The 15,704-nt window shown below is 48.2% G+C and overlaps 1 protein-coding gene across 2 annotated transcripts in view; it reads left to right on the top strand.

The window, feature by feature from the left end:
• CHODL (chondrolectin) overlaps positions 1-15,704 on the top strand; it is a 178,164-nt gene that overhangs the window by 54,188 nt on the left and 108,272 nt on the right. Inside the window, exon 1 of one of the 2 annotated variants that reach the window (XM_068266131.1) lies at positions 7,418-7,753. The exons of the other annotated variant lie outside the window; for it this stretch is intronic. Coding sequence (XP_068122232.1) covers positions 7,660-7,753 — 94 coding nt within the window. The 5' untranslated portion in view covers positions 7,418-7,659. Of the gene's footprint in view, positions 1-7,417; positions 7,754-15,704 lie in introns of those variants that run through there. 2 annotated transcript variants of the gene reach the window in all.

Below are 15,704 nucleotides of genomic sequence, written 5' to 3' on the forward strand. Positions count from 1 at the left end.
GCAGCAGCAGCAGCAGGTGTATGTGTGTGTGGCAGTCGTCACTTCATGTACCCCTCTCGCCGACAACAGGGGCCATGAATTCGCCTTCCACCCAAGCCTGGTTCATTTTGAGAAACGTCAGTCTGTCCACAGACTTGTGAGACAGACAAGATCGCTTCTCAGTGACGACTCCACCGGCTGCACTGAAGCAACGCTCTGACAGTACGCTGGAAGGGGGCAGGAGAGCACTTCCAGGGCATACTGCGCAAGCTCGCTCCAGATCGGCAGGTGCTTGACCCAATACTCCATGGGATCAACAGGGGCCACGCTGTCAAGCCCGCTGAAGGACCCTATGTAGTCAGCCACCATGCGGGTCAAGCGCTGCCTGTGACTGGAGAAGGATGCTGCTGCAGGCACCTCCTCTCTAGTCCTTGGCAGCTCTACACTCATGTAGAGCTCTTGGGTCAGAGACAGCAGGTCTGTGGTGCGCGAGCGCTTGCTGCTGGTGGATGCAGGCACCTGCTGCTGCCTCTGTGCTGGCTGGACAGTGGGGGTGGATGGCTCAGGGAAGGCTTCCTGCAAGCGCTCAACAAGGGACAGCTGCAAATCCCTCATTTGTTGCGCATGGTCTCCTCCTGCAGGCAGGAACTGGCTGAGCTTCCCCTTCAGACGTGGGTCCAGCATCATGCAGATCCAGATGTCCTCCCTCTGCTTCATCTGGATCACCCTTGGGTCCTTGCGCAGGCACCTCAGCATGTGCGCTGCCATTGGGAACAGTCTGGCCACGTCTGTTGGCACATCATCGGCAGCCCCAGAGCTGACATTGCTGTCCTCCTCTGCCTCCTCCACCTCATCCTCTCTCCCCCCCCGCACCAGTCCAGCTGTGCTCTGCTGCTCCCCCTCATCAGCAGCAAGGTCAGGGACCTCCACCAACTCCGAGGCCTCCTCCTCAGAGGTGGCCTGTGAAGCTGCCTGCAGCTCCTGCTGGTCCAAGGCTGCCGCTCCCTCTTCCACCAGTGCATACAGGGCCCTGTCCAGCACACACATCAAGGGGACCCACTCGCACACCATTGCATGGTCCCTGCTCACCATGTTGGTGGCCTGCAGTAAGGGTGCCAGGACTGAGCACACCTGGTGCATGTGCCCCCAGTCCTCCGTGGAGATGATGGACGGGAGGTTGGTGGCAGCACGCCCAGTTGCAGTGGGGTGGCAACTGTTGCTCATGCAACGTACTGGCTGACAGCCTGCCTCTGTTCAACCAGACGCTCCAACATCGCCAGGGTGGAGTTCCAGCGAGTTGGAACATCGAGCATGAGCCGGTGCTGTGGCAGGTGCAGCTCCTTCTGCACCTCTTCCAGGCTCGCCACGGCTGCAGGCGAGTGCCGGAAGTGACGCACAACCTTCCTTGCTGCCTCAAGGAGTCGGTCCATCCCCTGGTAGGTCCGCAGGAACTTTTGGACTACCAGGTTCAGGACGTGCGCCAGGCAGGGGATGTGGGTCAGGTTTCCCCTGCTGATGGCAGCGACCAGGTTTGCCCCATTGTCGGACACCACCTCTCCGACTCTGAGGCCTCTGGGGGTCAGCCAATTCCTCTCCTGCTCTCTGAGTTTGGCCAGGACGTGGTTCACCGTCAGTTTGGTCTTCCCCAGGCTGACCAATTCCAGCAGCGCTTGGCAGTGGCGGGGCTTCATGCTGCTGCTGAGGCGGGGGGTTTGGGCTGGTGTGGCGGAGGATGGAAGCGGATCAGAGGAACCTGCTGCTGTTCCGCTGACCCTGCATGGTGGCACCACCCACTGCGTTGTTGGTGCTGCTGCTGCTCTGGCAGTGCCGGCCGATGCTGCTCCCCCCTCCTCACCCCCTTCCACCAAGCTGACCCAATGCGCGGTGAAGGACAGATAGCGGGCGGCCTGTCCCAAACCGGCTGCTCCATGAGTCCATGGTGACGTGGACCCGTTGACCCACCGCGTGCTCCAGCCCTCTCCCGACATTGGCCATCACAGAGCGGTGAAGTGCAGGGATGGCCGTGCGTGCAAAATAATGTCGGCTGGGGATTGGCCAATCGGGGGCTGCACACATCAGGAGCACACGCATGTCGCTCCCCTCCTGCACAAGGGAATAAGGCAGGAGTTGGAAGCACATGGCCCGTGCCAGCAAGCCGTTCAGTTGACGCATGCGACGGCTGCTGGGAGGCAGAACCCTGACCACCCCCTGGAAGGTGTCGCTGAGCAGGGTCTGGCGAGGTCTTTTGCTGGCACGGGAAGCAGTGGAGGGAGCAGAGGAGGCCACTGAGGACTGGCTGCCAGAACAGGCCTCAGTGTCGGCGGCAGGAGTTGCAGAGGGAGGAGGAGCAGTGCGTTGCTGACGCACTCCTGCTGCCGACGGCTTTGCAGTGGTGGCGGGTCTGCCACTGCCAGCTTCCTTCAACTTCACGAACTCCTCATGCTCGTGAAAGTGTTTCCCTGCAAGGTGGTTGACCAGAGAGGTGGTGCCAAATGCAGAGGGCTCCTTCCCTCTGCTGAGCTGCTTGCGGCACTGGTTGCAGGTGGCATACTTGCACTCCAAATATGGAAGGGTGAAAAAATTCCATATTGGGGAGGTGAAGTTGCCCCTTCGGCTGGAAGGTGCTGCTGCCGCTGGTCTCCCTGTGGTGGTTGGGGGGGGGGGGGGTGTTCTTGGTGCGGCTGGTGGTGGCACTGGCAGAACTCGTCTCCTGATCAGCACGCTGTGTGGCCTGCATACCACGCCCACTTGTGATCCTGCTCATGCCTGCGATGCTTATCCTTCTAGCAAGGCCCGCAGACGCATCCTCCTCCTCCTCCTCAGAGCTGATGACATCCCCACTCCCAGGACCTGGCAACCAGTCTTTGTCCTGCTCCCTGTCATCATCATCCTCCCCCTCCACAAACATGTCCTGCTGGGATCCCCCAAACTCCCCTTCTGCATGCATGGGCGGATGGACAGTCACCACTGTCTGACTGTCCAAAGCATCATCCCCCAAAGTGCCCATGAGCATTCCTTCCTCTGCCAATTCTTCCGCAACAGCACTCAATACCTTCTCTGTGCTTGGGGTCCATAAGAAGGTGCTGAGTGACAGGGTGCTGGTGTCGCCCGCTGGGGCTGGAGAACTGCACTCCTCCTCCTCTCCCCCAGGCAGTGCTGGGCGGCTGCTGCTGCTCTTGCGAACAGGAGTGGTGGCGGGGGTGGAGGACTCTGTTCCAGAGCTAATGGTGGCCTGCTCATCCACCATCAGTTCCACCACAGCGTCTGCGTCCTTCTCCTCAATAGGACGGCTACGACCTGGCGGTGGGAGGAACATCTGGGCCACACGCTGCTGCTGCTGCTGTGTCTCTGCAGCGTGACTCCCAGCTGTTGGGCGGCCAAGGCGTCCACGGCCAGTGGCTAATGGCAGAACAGCCACTGGTGCAGACGCAGAACTGCCCATGGTGGTGGTGGTGCGACTGCCACGCCCATGACCTCCTCTCTTGGTGATGCCCTTGCTGCCCTTGCTGCCCCTGCCCAGACCGCGGCTGCCAGTGCCAGACATTGTATATTTTTAATATTATACAAATGAAAAAAAAAAACATATGTATGTAAAGGCGGGTGGGACAAGTGGGGTACTTTAATGGGGTGGGACTGGTGGTTGTGGGTGTGTGAGGTGACGGACAGGTGTTCTCTACAGCAGAGATTGGTGTAACGCTAACGAGAGAGTGCGCACTGCGCACACAAAGACCCTAGCTGACGCTGACTGACGGTGTCCCTATACACAGACTATAGTACAAGTCAGAAAATACACAATAGAAGTAATAAACAATAGGACGGGTGTAGAACTAACGAGAGGGTGCGGACAGCGCAGACGTGCACTGACTGCGCACACAAAGACCCTAGGTAACGCGGTGACGGACGGTACCTATACACAGACTAGAGTACACTACAGTACTAACTAAACAATAGAAGAATCTAGCTAAACAATACAACAGGTGTGACTAGATTACAGAGAGCAGATAGCAGGACAGGTATAGCAGTAAGGTTGGGCCTTGCTAACTATAAAATAGTACAATATCTATCTAACACAGAAGTAGTACAGTAAGGACAGGTGAGAGCACAGGTGAGGTGAGGTAACTAGAGACTAGAGCAAGAGCAGGGCAGGCACAGGGCCTAGCTGCTGGCTGCAGGCCTGCAGCAGCAGCACCAGTGACAGACTCTCCCTCCCTAGTCCCTAATCACACAACCTAAACTGCCTAAAATACAATCTATCCACAATACAAAGCAATACAGTTGAAGATCAAGTGTTGGAGTGTAAAAACGCTAGGTTTAGAACAATAGCAATGCACTTGCACACAGACAAAAAGCACTGGAGCAGTCTCTCAGTACAATCAGTCAGTAAGTCGCAAGCAGGACGAGTGAGGCAAGATGGCGTCCGCTATTTATAGAGGGGGGCTTGGCCAGGCTCCCCCTCTGTGATTGGCTACAGTCAGAGGGCTTGGAGCCCTCTGATTTGCTTGTGAGGACTCGAGGTGACGTCTGTCGTGACGCTATCCGAGCTCGTGACGCTATCCGAGCTCAGATAGCTAGGATATCTCCGGATAGCTGCTTGCTATCCGAGTGCGCTCGGCTAGCACAGCCCGGATAGTTAATACTATTCGAGCTCGGTATTCGAGCTCGAATAGTGAAAAAAGAGCTAGGATATCCGAGTAACTCGGATATCCTAGCTCAGATGAGCACCACTAGCCCTAGCAACCATTCACAGAGGGGAACCCTGGCCAGCCCCTCCAGTATATAAGGCGGGCGCCATGATGAGAATCTCGTCCTTGCTTGTGACTGCTCACTGAGAGACATCTCCAGTGCTGTTGGCTAAGCAAGTGCTGTATTACTGTGTTAAACCTAGCGTTATTGCTCCTAAACACCTGTGCTACACCAGTATTTTATTGTTTTTTAGTTAGCTAGCTTGTATTTTGATTTTAGTCAATGTGACAGTCAGACTCAGTGCTGCAGCTGCTAGGCTAAGTTAGGGCCTGCTGTGTGCACAGGCTAGGCCTGCTGCCAGCCTTAGCTACAGTATAACTTGTAGGTTATTAGGGATTAGATTACTGTACTACTACTAGTCTTATATTGTGTGTAGTTAGTTGTTAGAGAGAGTACTACTACTGTGTTAACTTCATTTACTACAGATAGTTACTGCAGTGCTGCTGTTAGAGTCAGTCAATGTGTGACAGATCAACAGTTAGTGTGTGCTCCTGTCACTCCGTCAGTTGAAGTTCTACTAGTACTACTACAGCTAGTATACTACTACCAGTTATATATAGTTCATTTGTATTGAGTTAGCTTACTTTAATTGCAGTGCTGTTACAGTGTGACAGATAGACAGACAGTTAGTGTGTCAGTGTGTGCTACTCTGCTGTCACTCCGTTAGTTGAAGTTCTACTACTGCTACTATCTACTAGTACTACTGATTTGAATAAAGTACAAGTACCCCACTTCATTTGGACACATATAAAGTTGTACTATGTCTGCTGGCACTGGCAGCCGGGGGAGGGGCAGCATGAAAAGCAAGGGCAAGAGGAGAGGGAGCAGCATTGCCGCCACTGTCGGCAGTTCTGACGCGTCAGTGTCCATTCCACCACTATTCAGTGGCCGTGAACGCACTGGATGCCCAGCTGTTAGGGGGAGTAACATTGCAGAGGCGCAGCAGCGTGTAGTGGCCATTTTCCAACAGGGTCATCGGTGCACATTGGAGGAGAAAGACGCCGAGCCTGTGATGGAGCTGATGGTGGATGGGAGGAGTTTAGTGTTAGGCATAGATGGGGAGGTTAGTGTTAGACATAAATAGTGGAAGGTTAGTGTTAGGATGGGGGTGGTTAGACGAGGAGAGGTTAGTTTTGGGCATTGATGGTGGGAGGTTAGTGTTGGGCATAAATGGTGGGAGGTTAGTGTTGGGCATAAATGGTGGGAGGATAGTGTTGGGAATAAATGGTGGGAGGATAGTGTTGGGCATAGAGGGTGGGAGGTTAGTGTTAGCCATAGATGGTGGTGTGAGGTTAGTGCTAGAGGTAGATGGTGGGAGATTTGTGTTAGACATAGATGGTGGGAGGTTAGTGTTAGGCATAGATGGTGGGAGGATAGCGTTAGGCATAGACAGGGAGGTTAGTGTTAGGCAGGCATAGATGGTGGGAGGTAAGTGCTAGGCATAGATGGGGAGGATAGTGTTAGGCATAAATGGTGGAAGTTTAGTGTTAAGCATAGATGGGGAGGTTAGTGTAAGGCATAAATGGGGAGGTTAGTGCTAGGCATAGATGGGGAGGATAGTGTTAGGCATAGATGGGGAGGTTAGTGTTAGGCATAGATGGTGGGAGGTTAGTGCTAGGCATAGATGGGGAGGATAGTGTTAGGCATAGATGGGGAGGTTAGTGTTATACAGGCATAGATGGTGGGAGGTTAGTGCTAGGCATAGATAGGGAGGATAGTGTTAGACATAGATGGGGAAGGTTAGTGTTAGGCAGGCATAGATGGTGGGAGGTTAGTGCTAGGCATAGATGAGGAGGCTAGTGTAAGGCATAAATGGTGGGAGTTTAGTGTTAGGCATAGATGGGGAGGTTAGTGTAATGCATAAATGGGGAGGTTAGTGCTAGGCATAGATGGGGAGGATAGTGTTAGGCATAGATGGGGAGGTTAGTGTTAGGCATAGATGGTGGGAGGTTAGTGCTAGGCATAGATGGGGAGGATAGTGTTAGGCATAGATGGGGAGGTTAGTGTTATACAGGCATAGATGGTTGGAGGTTAGTGCTAGGCATAGATAGGGAGGATAGTGTTAGACATAGATGGGGAAGGTTAGTGTTAGGCAGGCATAGATGGTGGGAGGTTAGTGCTAGGCATAGATGAGGAGGCTAGTGTAAGGCATAAATGGTGGGAGTTTAGTGTTAGGCATAGATGGGGAGGTTAGTGTAAGGCATAAATGGGGAGGTTAGTGCTAGGCATAGATGGGGAGGTTAGTGTAAGGCATAGATGGTGTGTAAACTTATACTGTACTAGGGTATGATATGTCAACGTCTTAAAATAGGTCTAAAATTGCATGATCAATCAGGTTCATTTAATGAAATTGTAAGTGCGCTTAAGTATAAATCCACTAACGCTTTCTACAGTAGAATATGTTTGAGCACATAATGCGTATGTTATTTTTAGAGGAATTAGCTTGAGCCTGTAATACCAATGTGATTTTTTAGAGTAATGCAAGGAGCTCTCCAACACTTTTAAGAAAAAGAGAAGAAATCTCTGACAGTGCGCTTCTCGCTCCCAGTGAGTAGATGCCAAATTCAGAGTTTGCAGTGACCTGTTACTGGTCTGTTACATAAAGCTGGAGCCATGGGATTGGCTGCTACAGGATGGAACGGACAGAAATCAATAGCACTGGGATGGAGCTGGTTACAGCACAATACTTGAGGCACTCGGAGACATTGCTCATTAAGAGAGAGCAGGCTGTGCTTATCAAGACATTCTAAGGCTTCTGAACACTAACAAGCCAGGAGAAGCGACCGAGAGGAGAGAGAGACATGACACATCAGACTGTCATTTGCAGCACAATCAGGATTCAGGAGCAACGGGACTACTAAACTCTCACTTCATTATTTCAGTTTCATTTTCCTGCGATATATACATTTGATATCTTTCTTATTGCGGACTCTCGTCATGCTGTACCCAGCGCTGTACTCCAACACGTTGCTGGTGCTGCTCTGTGCCAGCCTCTGGGGGCATGGCAGATCAGACACACGTGTCATGAGCGGTGAGTACTCCTGCAGCATGCTCACTTTTCTTTGGAAAACTTTGTACAGTGGCAGCATGGTGATGTAGTGGTTAGCGCTCTTGCTTTGCAGTGCTGGGTCCCTGGTTCAAATCCCATCCAGGGCACTATCTGCACAGAGTTTGTATGTTCTCTCTGTGTCTGTGTGGGTTTCCTCTGGGTATTCTGAGTTCCTCCTACATCCTAAAAACATACAGATAAGTTAATTGGCTTCCCCCTAAAATTGTCCCTAGACTACAATACATACACTACATGATATAGATATATGACTATGGTAGGGATTAGATTGTCCCTCTGAAGGACAGTTAAGTGACAAGACAATATACTCTGTACAGCTTTGTGGAAGATGTTGGAGCTATATAAATACTAAATATTAATAATTATGCATGTGACTCATTTGCTGACAGAGTACATCTGTGCTGTATGCGTTTCATTTGCCTTCAAAAAATACAGGTAGTCCCCAGTTAACGGACGAGATAGGGATTGTAGGTTCATTCTTAACCTGAATTGGTTCTTAAGTTGGAACACTGTGCCTCCAGTGTTCCCCTCTGTGTCACCTCTGCCCCCTGTACCTGCTTATACAAGTTTAATAGTCATTTTTTTCTTTGAATTTTTTTTTATTGATTTTCTCAAAAGCTACAAGTCCAATTTAAAAGAAAAAACAGTTGACTTGTTCCCACAGAATCCATGCTGTTAGTATCAGCGGGTCGTTTGTAAGTCGGGTGTTCGTAAGTCTGGGACGCCCTGCATTTACATATTTTGGGAGTGATGTATTCTGGGAAACCAGAGTTGCTCATTTAAAGGCAGCTGAGTTATCGCTAATATCTGCTGGTTTAAGAAGGCAAACTGTACTTTGCGTTGCTTTTTAATAAGAGGGTTTTTTGTTTGTTTGTTTTTTTTTTGTTTTTTTTTACTCGTTTAGCCCCTTATACTTTCTTAGTGGTTCTTGTTCAGCATGAGCTATCTATCTGGGTATTCCTTTGTTTGCTTCAAGTGACCCTATTAAAAGGAACCTGAGGTGTGAGACTGATGGAAGCTGCCATATGTATTTCCTTTTAAACTATACCAGTTGCCTGGCTGTCCTGCTGATCTTTCCGGTCAGTAGGGTCTAAATCACACACCTGAAACAAGCATGCAGCTAATCTTGTCAGATTTGTCATAGACTTCTGATCTGCATGCTTGTTCAAGGTATATGGCTTATAGTTATAGAGGCAGAGAATCAACAGGACAGCCAGGCAATGTGCATTGTTTAAAAGGAAATAAACAGGTCTGCCTCCATATCTCTCTCACCTCGGGCTCCATTTTAACTTTTCCCCACAATATGAAGTTGAAATAGTTGAAATGACTCATTAACAATGTTCATTTTTTCCCCAAATTAAACCACAGTGCCCTTTCCCAGATAAATGAGATTAAGCTTATTACACACTTGTATTGGTCTTATCCTATCAGACTTGACATGTTACAGCAGAAAAAAAGTGTCTGTGGAATAGAAAATAAATGTTAGTGCTCTGAGTTGCAGTAGCCCTGCTCATCCTTAAAGGGGAACTAAAGTAAGAGGTATACGGAGGCTGCCATATTTATTTCCTTTTAATCAATACCAGTTGCCTGGCAGCCCTGCTGGTCTCTTTCTCTGCAGTAGTATCTGAATAACACCAGAAACAAGCGTGCAGCTAGTCTTGCCAGATCTGACTTTAAAGTCTGAAACACCTGATCTGCTGCATGCTTGTTCAGGGGCTATGGCTAATAGTATTAGAGGCAGAGGATAAGCAGGGCTGCCAGGCAACTGGTACCGCTTAAAAGGAAATAAACATGGCAGCCTCCATATACTTCTCTCTTCAGTTCCTCTTTAAAGAAAAACCTGAAGTGAGTGTGTTTTGGAGGCTGCCATATTTATTTCCTTTTAAACAATATCAGTTGCCCGGCATTCCTGCTGATCTTTCATGTATTCATGTACTCAAATTTCAGATAGAAGCATCTAATCCGCATGCTTGTTCAGGGTCTATGGCTTAAAGTATTAGAGGCAGAGGATCAGCAGGACAGCCAGGCAGTTTGCATTTTTTAAAAGGAATAAGGAAGCTTCCATATTCATCTCACTTCAGGTGTCCTTTATAGCACAGCACCCTTTCCCAAATATATTGGTTTATAGGAAACCCGAAAAGAGAGGGCTATGGAGGCTGACATACTTGTTTCCTTTTAAAAGATACACATTGCTGGGCTGTCCTGCTGATCCTTTACCACTAACACTTTTATCTATAGACTCTGAACAAGCATGCAGATCAGACGTTCTGACTGAAATCTGACTAGATTAGCCACATGTTTTTTTTTCCTGTGTGTCATTCAGACACAACTGCAGCCAAAGAGATAAGCTGCCACTGGTATTGTTTAAAAGCAGTTAAATATACCAGCCTCCATATCCCTCAAACTTCAGATTTTCTTTAAAGGACAACTGAAGTGAGTAGAATATGGAGGCTGCCAAATGTATTTCCTTTTAAACATTACCAGTTGCCTGGCAGCCCCACTGGTCTATTTGGCTGCAGTAGTGTCTGAATCATACAAGAAACAAGCATGCAGCTAATCTTGTCAGATCTGACAATAATGTCAGAAACATCTGAACTGCTATATGCTTGTTCACGGTCTATGGCTAAAATTATTACAGGCAGAAGTCCAGCAGGCCAGCCTGGCAACTGACCTTACTTACAAGGAAATACATATGGCAGCCTCTTTATCCCTCTCGCTTTAAAGGTGGGCATGGCTGCTACAACTCAGAACACTTTACATTTCATTTCTATTTCACAAACCTTTAATTTTTCTGCCATAAGATATCAAGTCTGATAGGATAAGATAAATACAATTGATTAATGAGCTTAAAGCAGGCCATACACTGGCTCGATTCCCGGCCGTTTCGACAATCGTTCGCAGTAAAAGCAGCCGCCGATCCGATTTCCTCCCGAAATCGGATCGGTCCGTCGATTACCCTCAATCGCCCGCGGGTAAAGTGCGCGTCGCCAGCGGCGGCCGATTCGATCAAGTATACATTACCTGAGGCTGGCTCCAGGGCGTCTTCTCCGTGCTGCACGGCTCTGTTCCGGCTCCATCCATCCCGGCGCTTCCTGTGTCACTGCAGTGACCAGGAAGTTCAAATAGAGGGCGCTCTATTTGAACTTCCTGGTCACGGAGTAACACAGGAAGCGCCGTAATGGAGCCGGAACAGAGCCGTGCAATGCGGAGAAGATGCCCGGGAGCCAGCATCAGGTAATGTATACGGGGGGGGGGGGGGGGGGGACAGGCGGCAGGAGCAGCTCAGCAGATGGTGAATCGGTTTCAGGCTGAAATCGATTCACCATCTGTTTGCAGTAAAGGCAGCCATACGATCCCTCTCTGATCAGATTCGATCAGATAGGGATCTGTCAGCTGGTCGATCTAATGGCACATCGACCAGTGTATGGCCACCTTGGCCATACACGTATAGATTTGCAGCAGATTCGACCATCAGATAGATTCCTGTCAGATGTCATTTACCAAATCTACAGTATGTAGCAGAAGGGTAAACTGAGTGAATATACCTATGTCTGTCCTGTTTGTTACAGAATGGACTGGACTGTCCATTCTGTCCAGAGCCTGTAGGGGCCCCCAAGGTGTCCCTCCCCATCTTAGCTGTTGCTCCCCAGGGACTCTGCAGAGTCTGTTAAGTTGGGAGTTGATTGGGGGAGGGTCAGTAGCCAGCTCAGGGCCCAGGAGGGAAATTTGGCTGCAACAAAGGGCCTCTAATGACGCTTTTTGGTCGGGGGTGTCTGTTGGGGGGCCCCCAGGCTAATCTTGCCCTAGGGCCCAATTGTTACTTGAACCGGCCCAGGCTGCACCGGACATCCTTTTACACTTTTGACAGTTTTGTTGTTGAGAGGTGGCCGTGGGGAAGTGGAGATTTTTACTACCCCCCCCCCCCCCCCCAGCCACCTAGGAAGCCTAATGCATATTTCTGTAGTTTGTAAAATGTCTAATATATTAAGTATATAAGATGCTAATTACCATATGTTTGGATATTTACAATAAATGGACATTAACAGAAAAAATAGCATAACTGATTTCTATTAATTTCCTTTAAGTTATTATTATTAGGTATTTGCATAACATTGCATGACTTTAAACAGTGGCATAACTACAAATGATAAGGGCCTCCCAGTTAAACTTTGATGCCCCCCCCCCAATGTTCGCACCCCTTCCCTTGCCTCCCCTTGGTGCCCTTCATGGCTTGGAGGCCCATCCCACAAGGGTCATAAAACTAGTGTGGCCATCAGGATCTTCACACCCATAGCAAGTGTAACCACAACAACACCAGATCTGCAGTATAACCCCCTGTACCGGAGGATGGGAAGGTTAGTAGCTGGGCCCCCACAGCTCTGGGCCCCCCTGCGATCGCAGGCACTACACCCCTCTAGTTACACCCCTGACTTTAAACACCTTCCTCAGCACTTCAGCCCACATTCTAGTCTCTATCAAAGCCATAGTCTAATGATCCTACCATCGTCTGAGGCCAATTATGGGGAGAACCAATTGACATCAGTATTTCTTTATTTATAACCACAAGTAGAACATACAAAATCTGAGGGTGTCCTAGGCTAGAATTTAGTCTTGGACCACAGTGCGTCAAGACGAAGATGCTACACACTAAATTACCATGAACGAATGGATGGACGGACCAATGGGTGGTTGACTATAGGGATCTTTGTTGAATGTTACCACGCCCATTTAGTTAAAGGGTGAAAACATCATTCATATTAAGTGTACTTAGATCAGGTTGTTTAAAGAGACCCCGAGCTAGCTTTCTTTAAAATAAAAAAAACATACTACCTGATCCGGGGGTCAAGCCAGATCACATAGCGTCCATCCCTGCCACTCCCTGACCTCCTCCTCTTTGCTCTCATTCAAGAAGTACAGAGCTCACATAGGTGGGCAATGGGCAGGGGATGGGTGGCAAAGGACCAGTGGGAGGAGGGAAGGGGCGTTCCTGATGCCCAGACTGAGCATTTTGCAGGAGTGCCTCTGCTGCAAGGGAAGCCCCTTTCCCCTCGAGATGCCGCCAAGCTGCATGTTGGTAATTTATTGGGGTGACAGTGTGGCGTGGGGGGGGGGGGGGTGGAACCAGGGAGTGGCATATAAGTAACACAGAGGCATGTCATGGACCAGTGAACATGTCTCTGTTTCCCATTTGCCCCACCCGTACCGCCTTGGGTACTCTTTAAAACCTTAAAGTGGATCCGAGATGAACTTTTACTCATTGCATAATTGTGTTCCTTTCCTATTGTTTATAGGGGCATTCCTCAAGCCAAATACTTTTTTGTTTTTGTTTTAATACTCTAATTCCCTGTAAACAAAACAAGCAATGCCCACAGGTTTTCAGAGAGCCTTGGCAGTAGCAAGCGCTCATGGGAGCTCAGTCTGGGCAGGAAGAGGGGGAGGTATTACTAGCCAGAGATTTCAGAGGCAGAAGGGAGGAGGAGGGGGGATTAGGTTTTTTTGCTCAAGATACAGATAAGCCTGCCTCTGTGTAATGTTTACAAACAACATGGCTGCTGTCATTGTCTCACAGGAAGAAATAATCATATTCTATTAAAGCTGTTTGCAGTTAGATTTGCTGTGTAAACTATATAAACTTTAGATAAGATATATAGACAAGTTACTTGTCATAGTTAGTTTTTCATCTCGGATCCAAGCGGAATATAACCCTGCATTTCAACTTTGCTCTAAAATATTATTTACAGCATATTATATGCAAAAAGCATTTTTTTTTTACTAGACCAGCATTGGAAGGGTTAAACACAGACGTTTCAAGTTCCGTGGAGAGATATGCAGAAGTTCAGATTGTTACATTCCATTTAGTTATATGTATCTATTGATAAACAGTTACACACTCTTTGGCAGTCCTCCAAGCTCCTTCTCAGTCAGAGAGATGAGTCATTCAACACTTAGATACATTTCTGTAAACAAAATGTATCTCTTTTCAGCTTCGGATGCGTCTGCAGAAATCTAAAGGAACTTTAAAGCCCTGTGTAACCCTTCCAATGCTGGTCTAGTAAAAAAAAAATATGCTGGTTGCATATAATATACTGTAAATAATGTTTTAGAGCAAAGTTGAAATGCAGGGTTATATTCCGCTTTAAGGTGCTTTTTCTTTCGCCCTGTAGTCCACCTGGTTCCTCAATGACATTCTGTGCCAATCCATTAATCAGCCGTCCCCTCCAAATTCTGTACGCTTGGCCTTGGGCTGTGTGCCTCCTTCATCACACTCCCAAAGCCGGGAGCGTTCTACACTTGCACAGTTCATAAAAAAAATGACTACTGCACATTCACCAGATGCTCCCAACCCCAGGAGCGCAATCCAGGAGACGGGCTCCTATAGGCACTCAATGGCCATATCTGTAAGGATTTTTCGCCTTCCTCTGGATCAACAGGGATATGTGAGGGAGCAGGCTGGTGTTGTACTTTGTTCTCTGGTTGAACTTGATGGACAATGTCTTTTGTCAACCCAAGTAACTATGTAACTATGTAACTATGATTTCACAGAAATTCTAATTTCCGCCAATGCCAATTTCTGATTTCCGATTTCCTTATTTCCAATTTTTGAGGAGTATTTTATTAGTCATTTTTTGGCATCAGAGAACATAGAACGAAAATAAAAAAATTGGAAAAAACGGAAATAGAAAAAAATGGGTCTTGTGATTGGTCAAAAATAACAGTGGTATCTGATTTTTGCAGAAAAATTCTTCATTCTCTGATTAGTCCAATGCTTCCGAGGTCTGTGAGTGGGCTAACATTACCAAACTGGGGTAAATCAGATTTACACAGAATTCCGATTACCAAATTCCGATTTCCATTTTCCCAATTCCAATCAGAAGCTTCTCTGATTTGACAATATGCTGCCAATGAAAGCCTCGGGAATTATTTCTGATTGGTTGTTTGAATAGCTGTAGTTCCATATTGCCCTTTGATTTTTTATGCCCTTTTTGAATGTCTTCATGATTGTTCAGACCTGTTTTTATTTGCATATTACAACCAGTCTTACAACACAACATAACCAACAATATAAAACTGCTAAGCTTTATATGCTGTAATCTCTCCATTATGAAGACAATAAAAGCCTTGTGCTCGGACAGCTGATGCAGTTGTTTATGCAAAGCGCTGTCTTCTCTCCGGTGTAATGCAGAATTTGGATGCAGAGTGCTAGATAGCCGAGCGCTGTGTGACATGTGCTGCTTTACGTTCTGACTGACAGACACGACATATGGCTCTCTGAGCAGCCAGATGTGAGAGTCAATGAAATCTACACTGTAGTGAGAGATATGGAGGCTACCATTGCTGACTTCCTTCTGAACAATGCTAATTTCCTGGCTGCCATTCTGCACTGCTGCCTTTAATGCTTTTTGATTGACGTTACAGTAATCATTTCAGCCAGCGGTGTAGCGACATAGTCATGGACAACTTTTACTACTCAACATACACACACATGATATGTTACCAATGTAGTACCAATAAAGAGCTTATACATTTGACAAAGGGGTGGGGGTGGGGGGGGGGGGGTCTTGATGGGATCTTCAGGTCCAGGGGCTGTTCTAAGGAACAAGGTAGCAGGATCTCCTGTATCAAATGGAGGGAGTTTAAGACATCAGGAATAGTACAGCCAACATCTCTGCCTATTCCATTTGCTCACCCACCTATAAGCCATAACCTACTCTGGTGTAAAGGCTGGTCAGGTAGGTGGCAGTGCCATTACTTTTCCTTTCCATTTGAGAAGCACCACGTTTTCTTCTTGATTACAGCATCACCTTTAGCCAGTGGTGTATCTAGAGGGGTGCAGGCATGGCGTGTGCCATGGGCACCACAGCACCATAGGCGCCAGGGCTGTCCCCTCCGCCCTCGGATCAGTGACAAGTTCAGT

Source organism: Hyperolius riggenbachi, chromosome 2 (assembly GCF_040937935.1).
Source record: "Hyperolius riggenbachi isolate aHypRig1 chromosome 2, aHypRig1.pri, whole genome shotgun sequence".
NCBI classification, from domain to species: Eukaryota; Metazoa; Chordata; class Amphibia; order Anura; family Hyperoliidae; genus Hyperolius; species Hyperolius riggenbachi.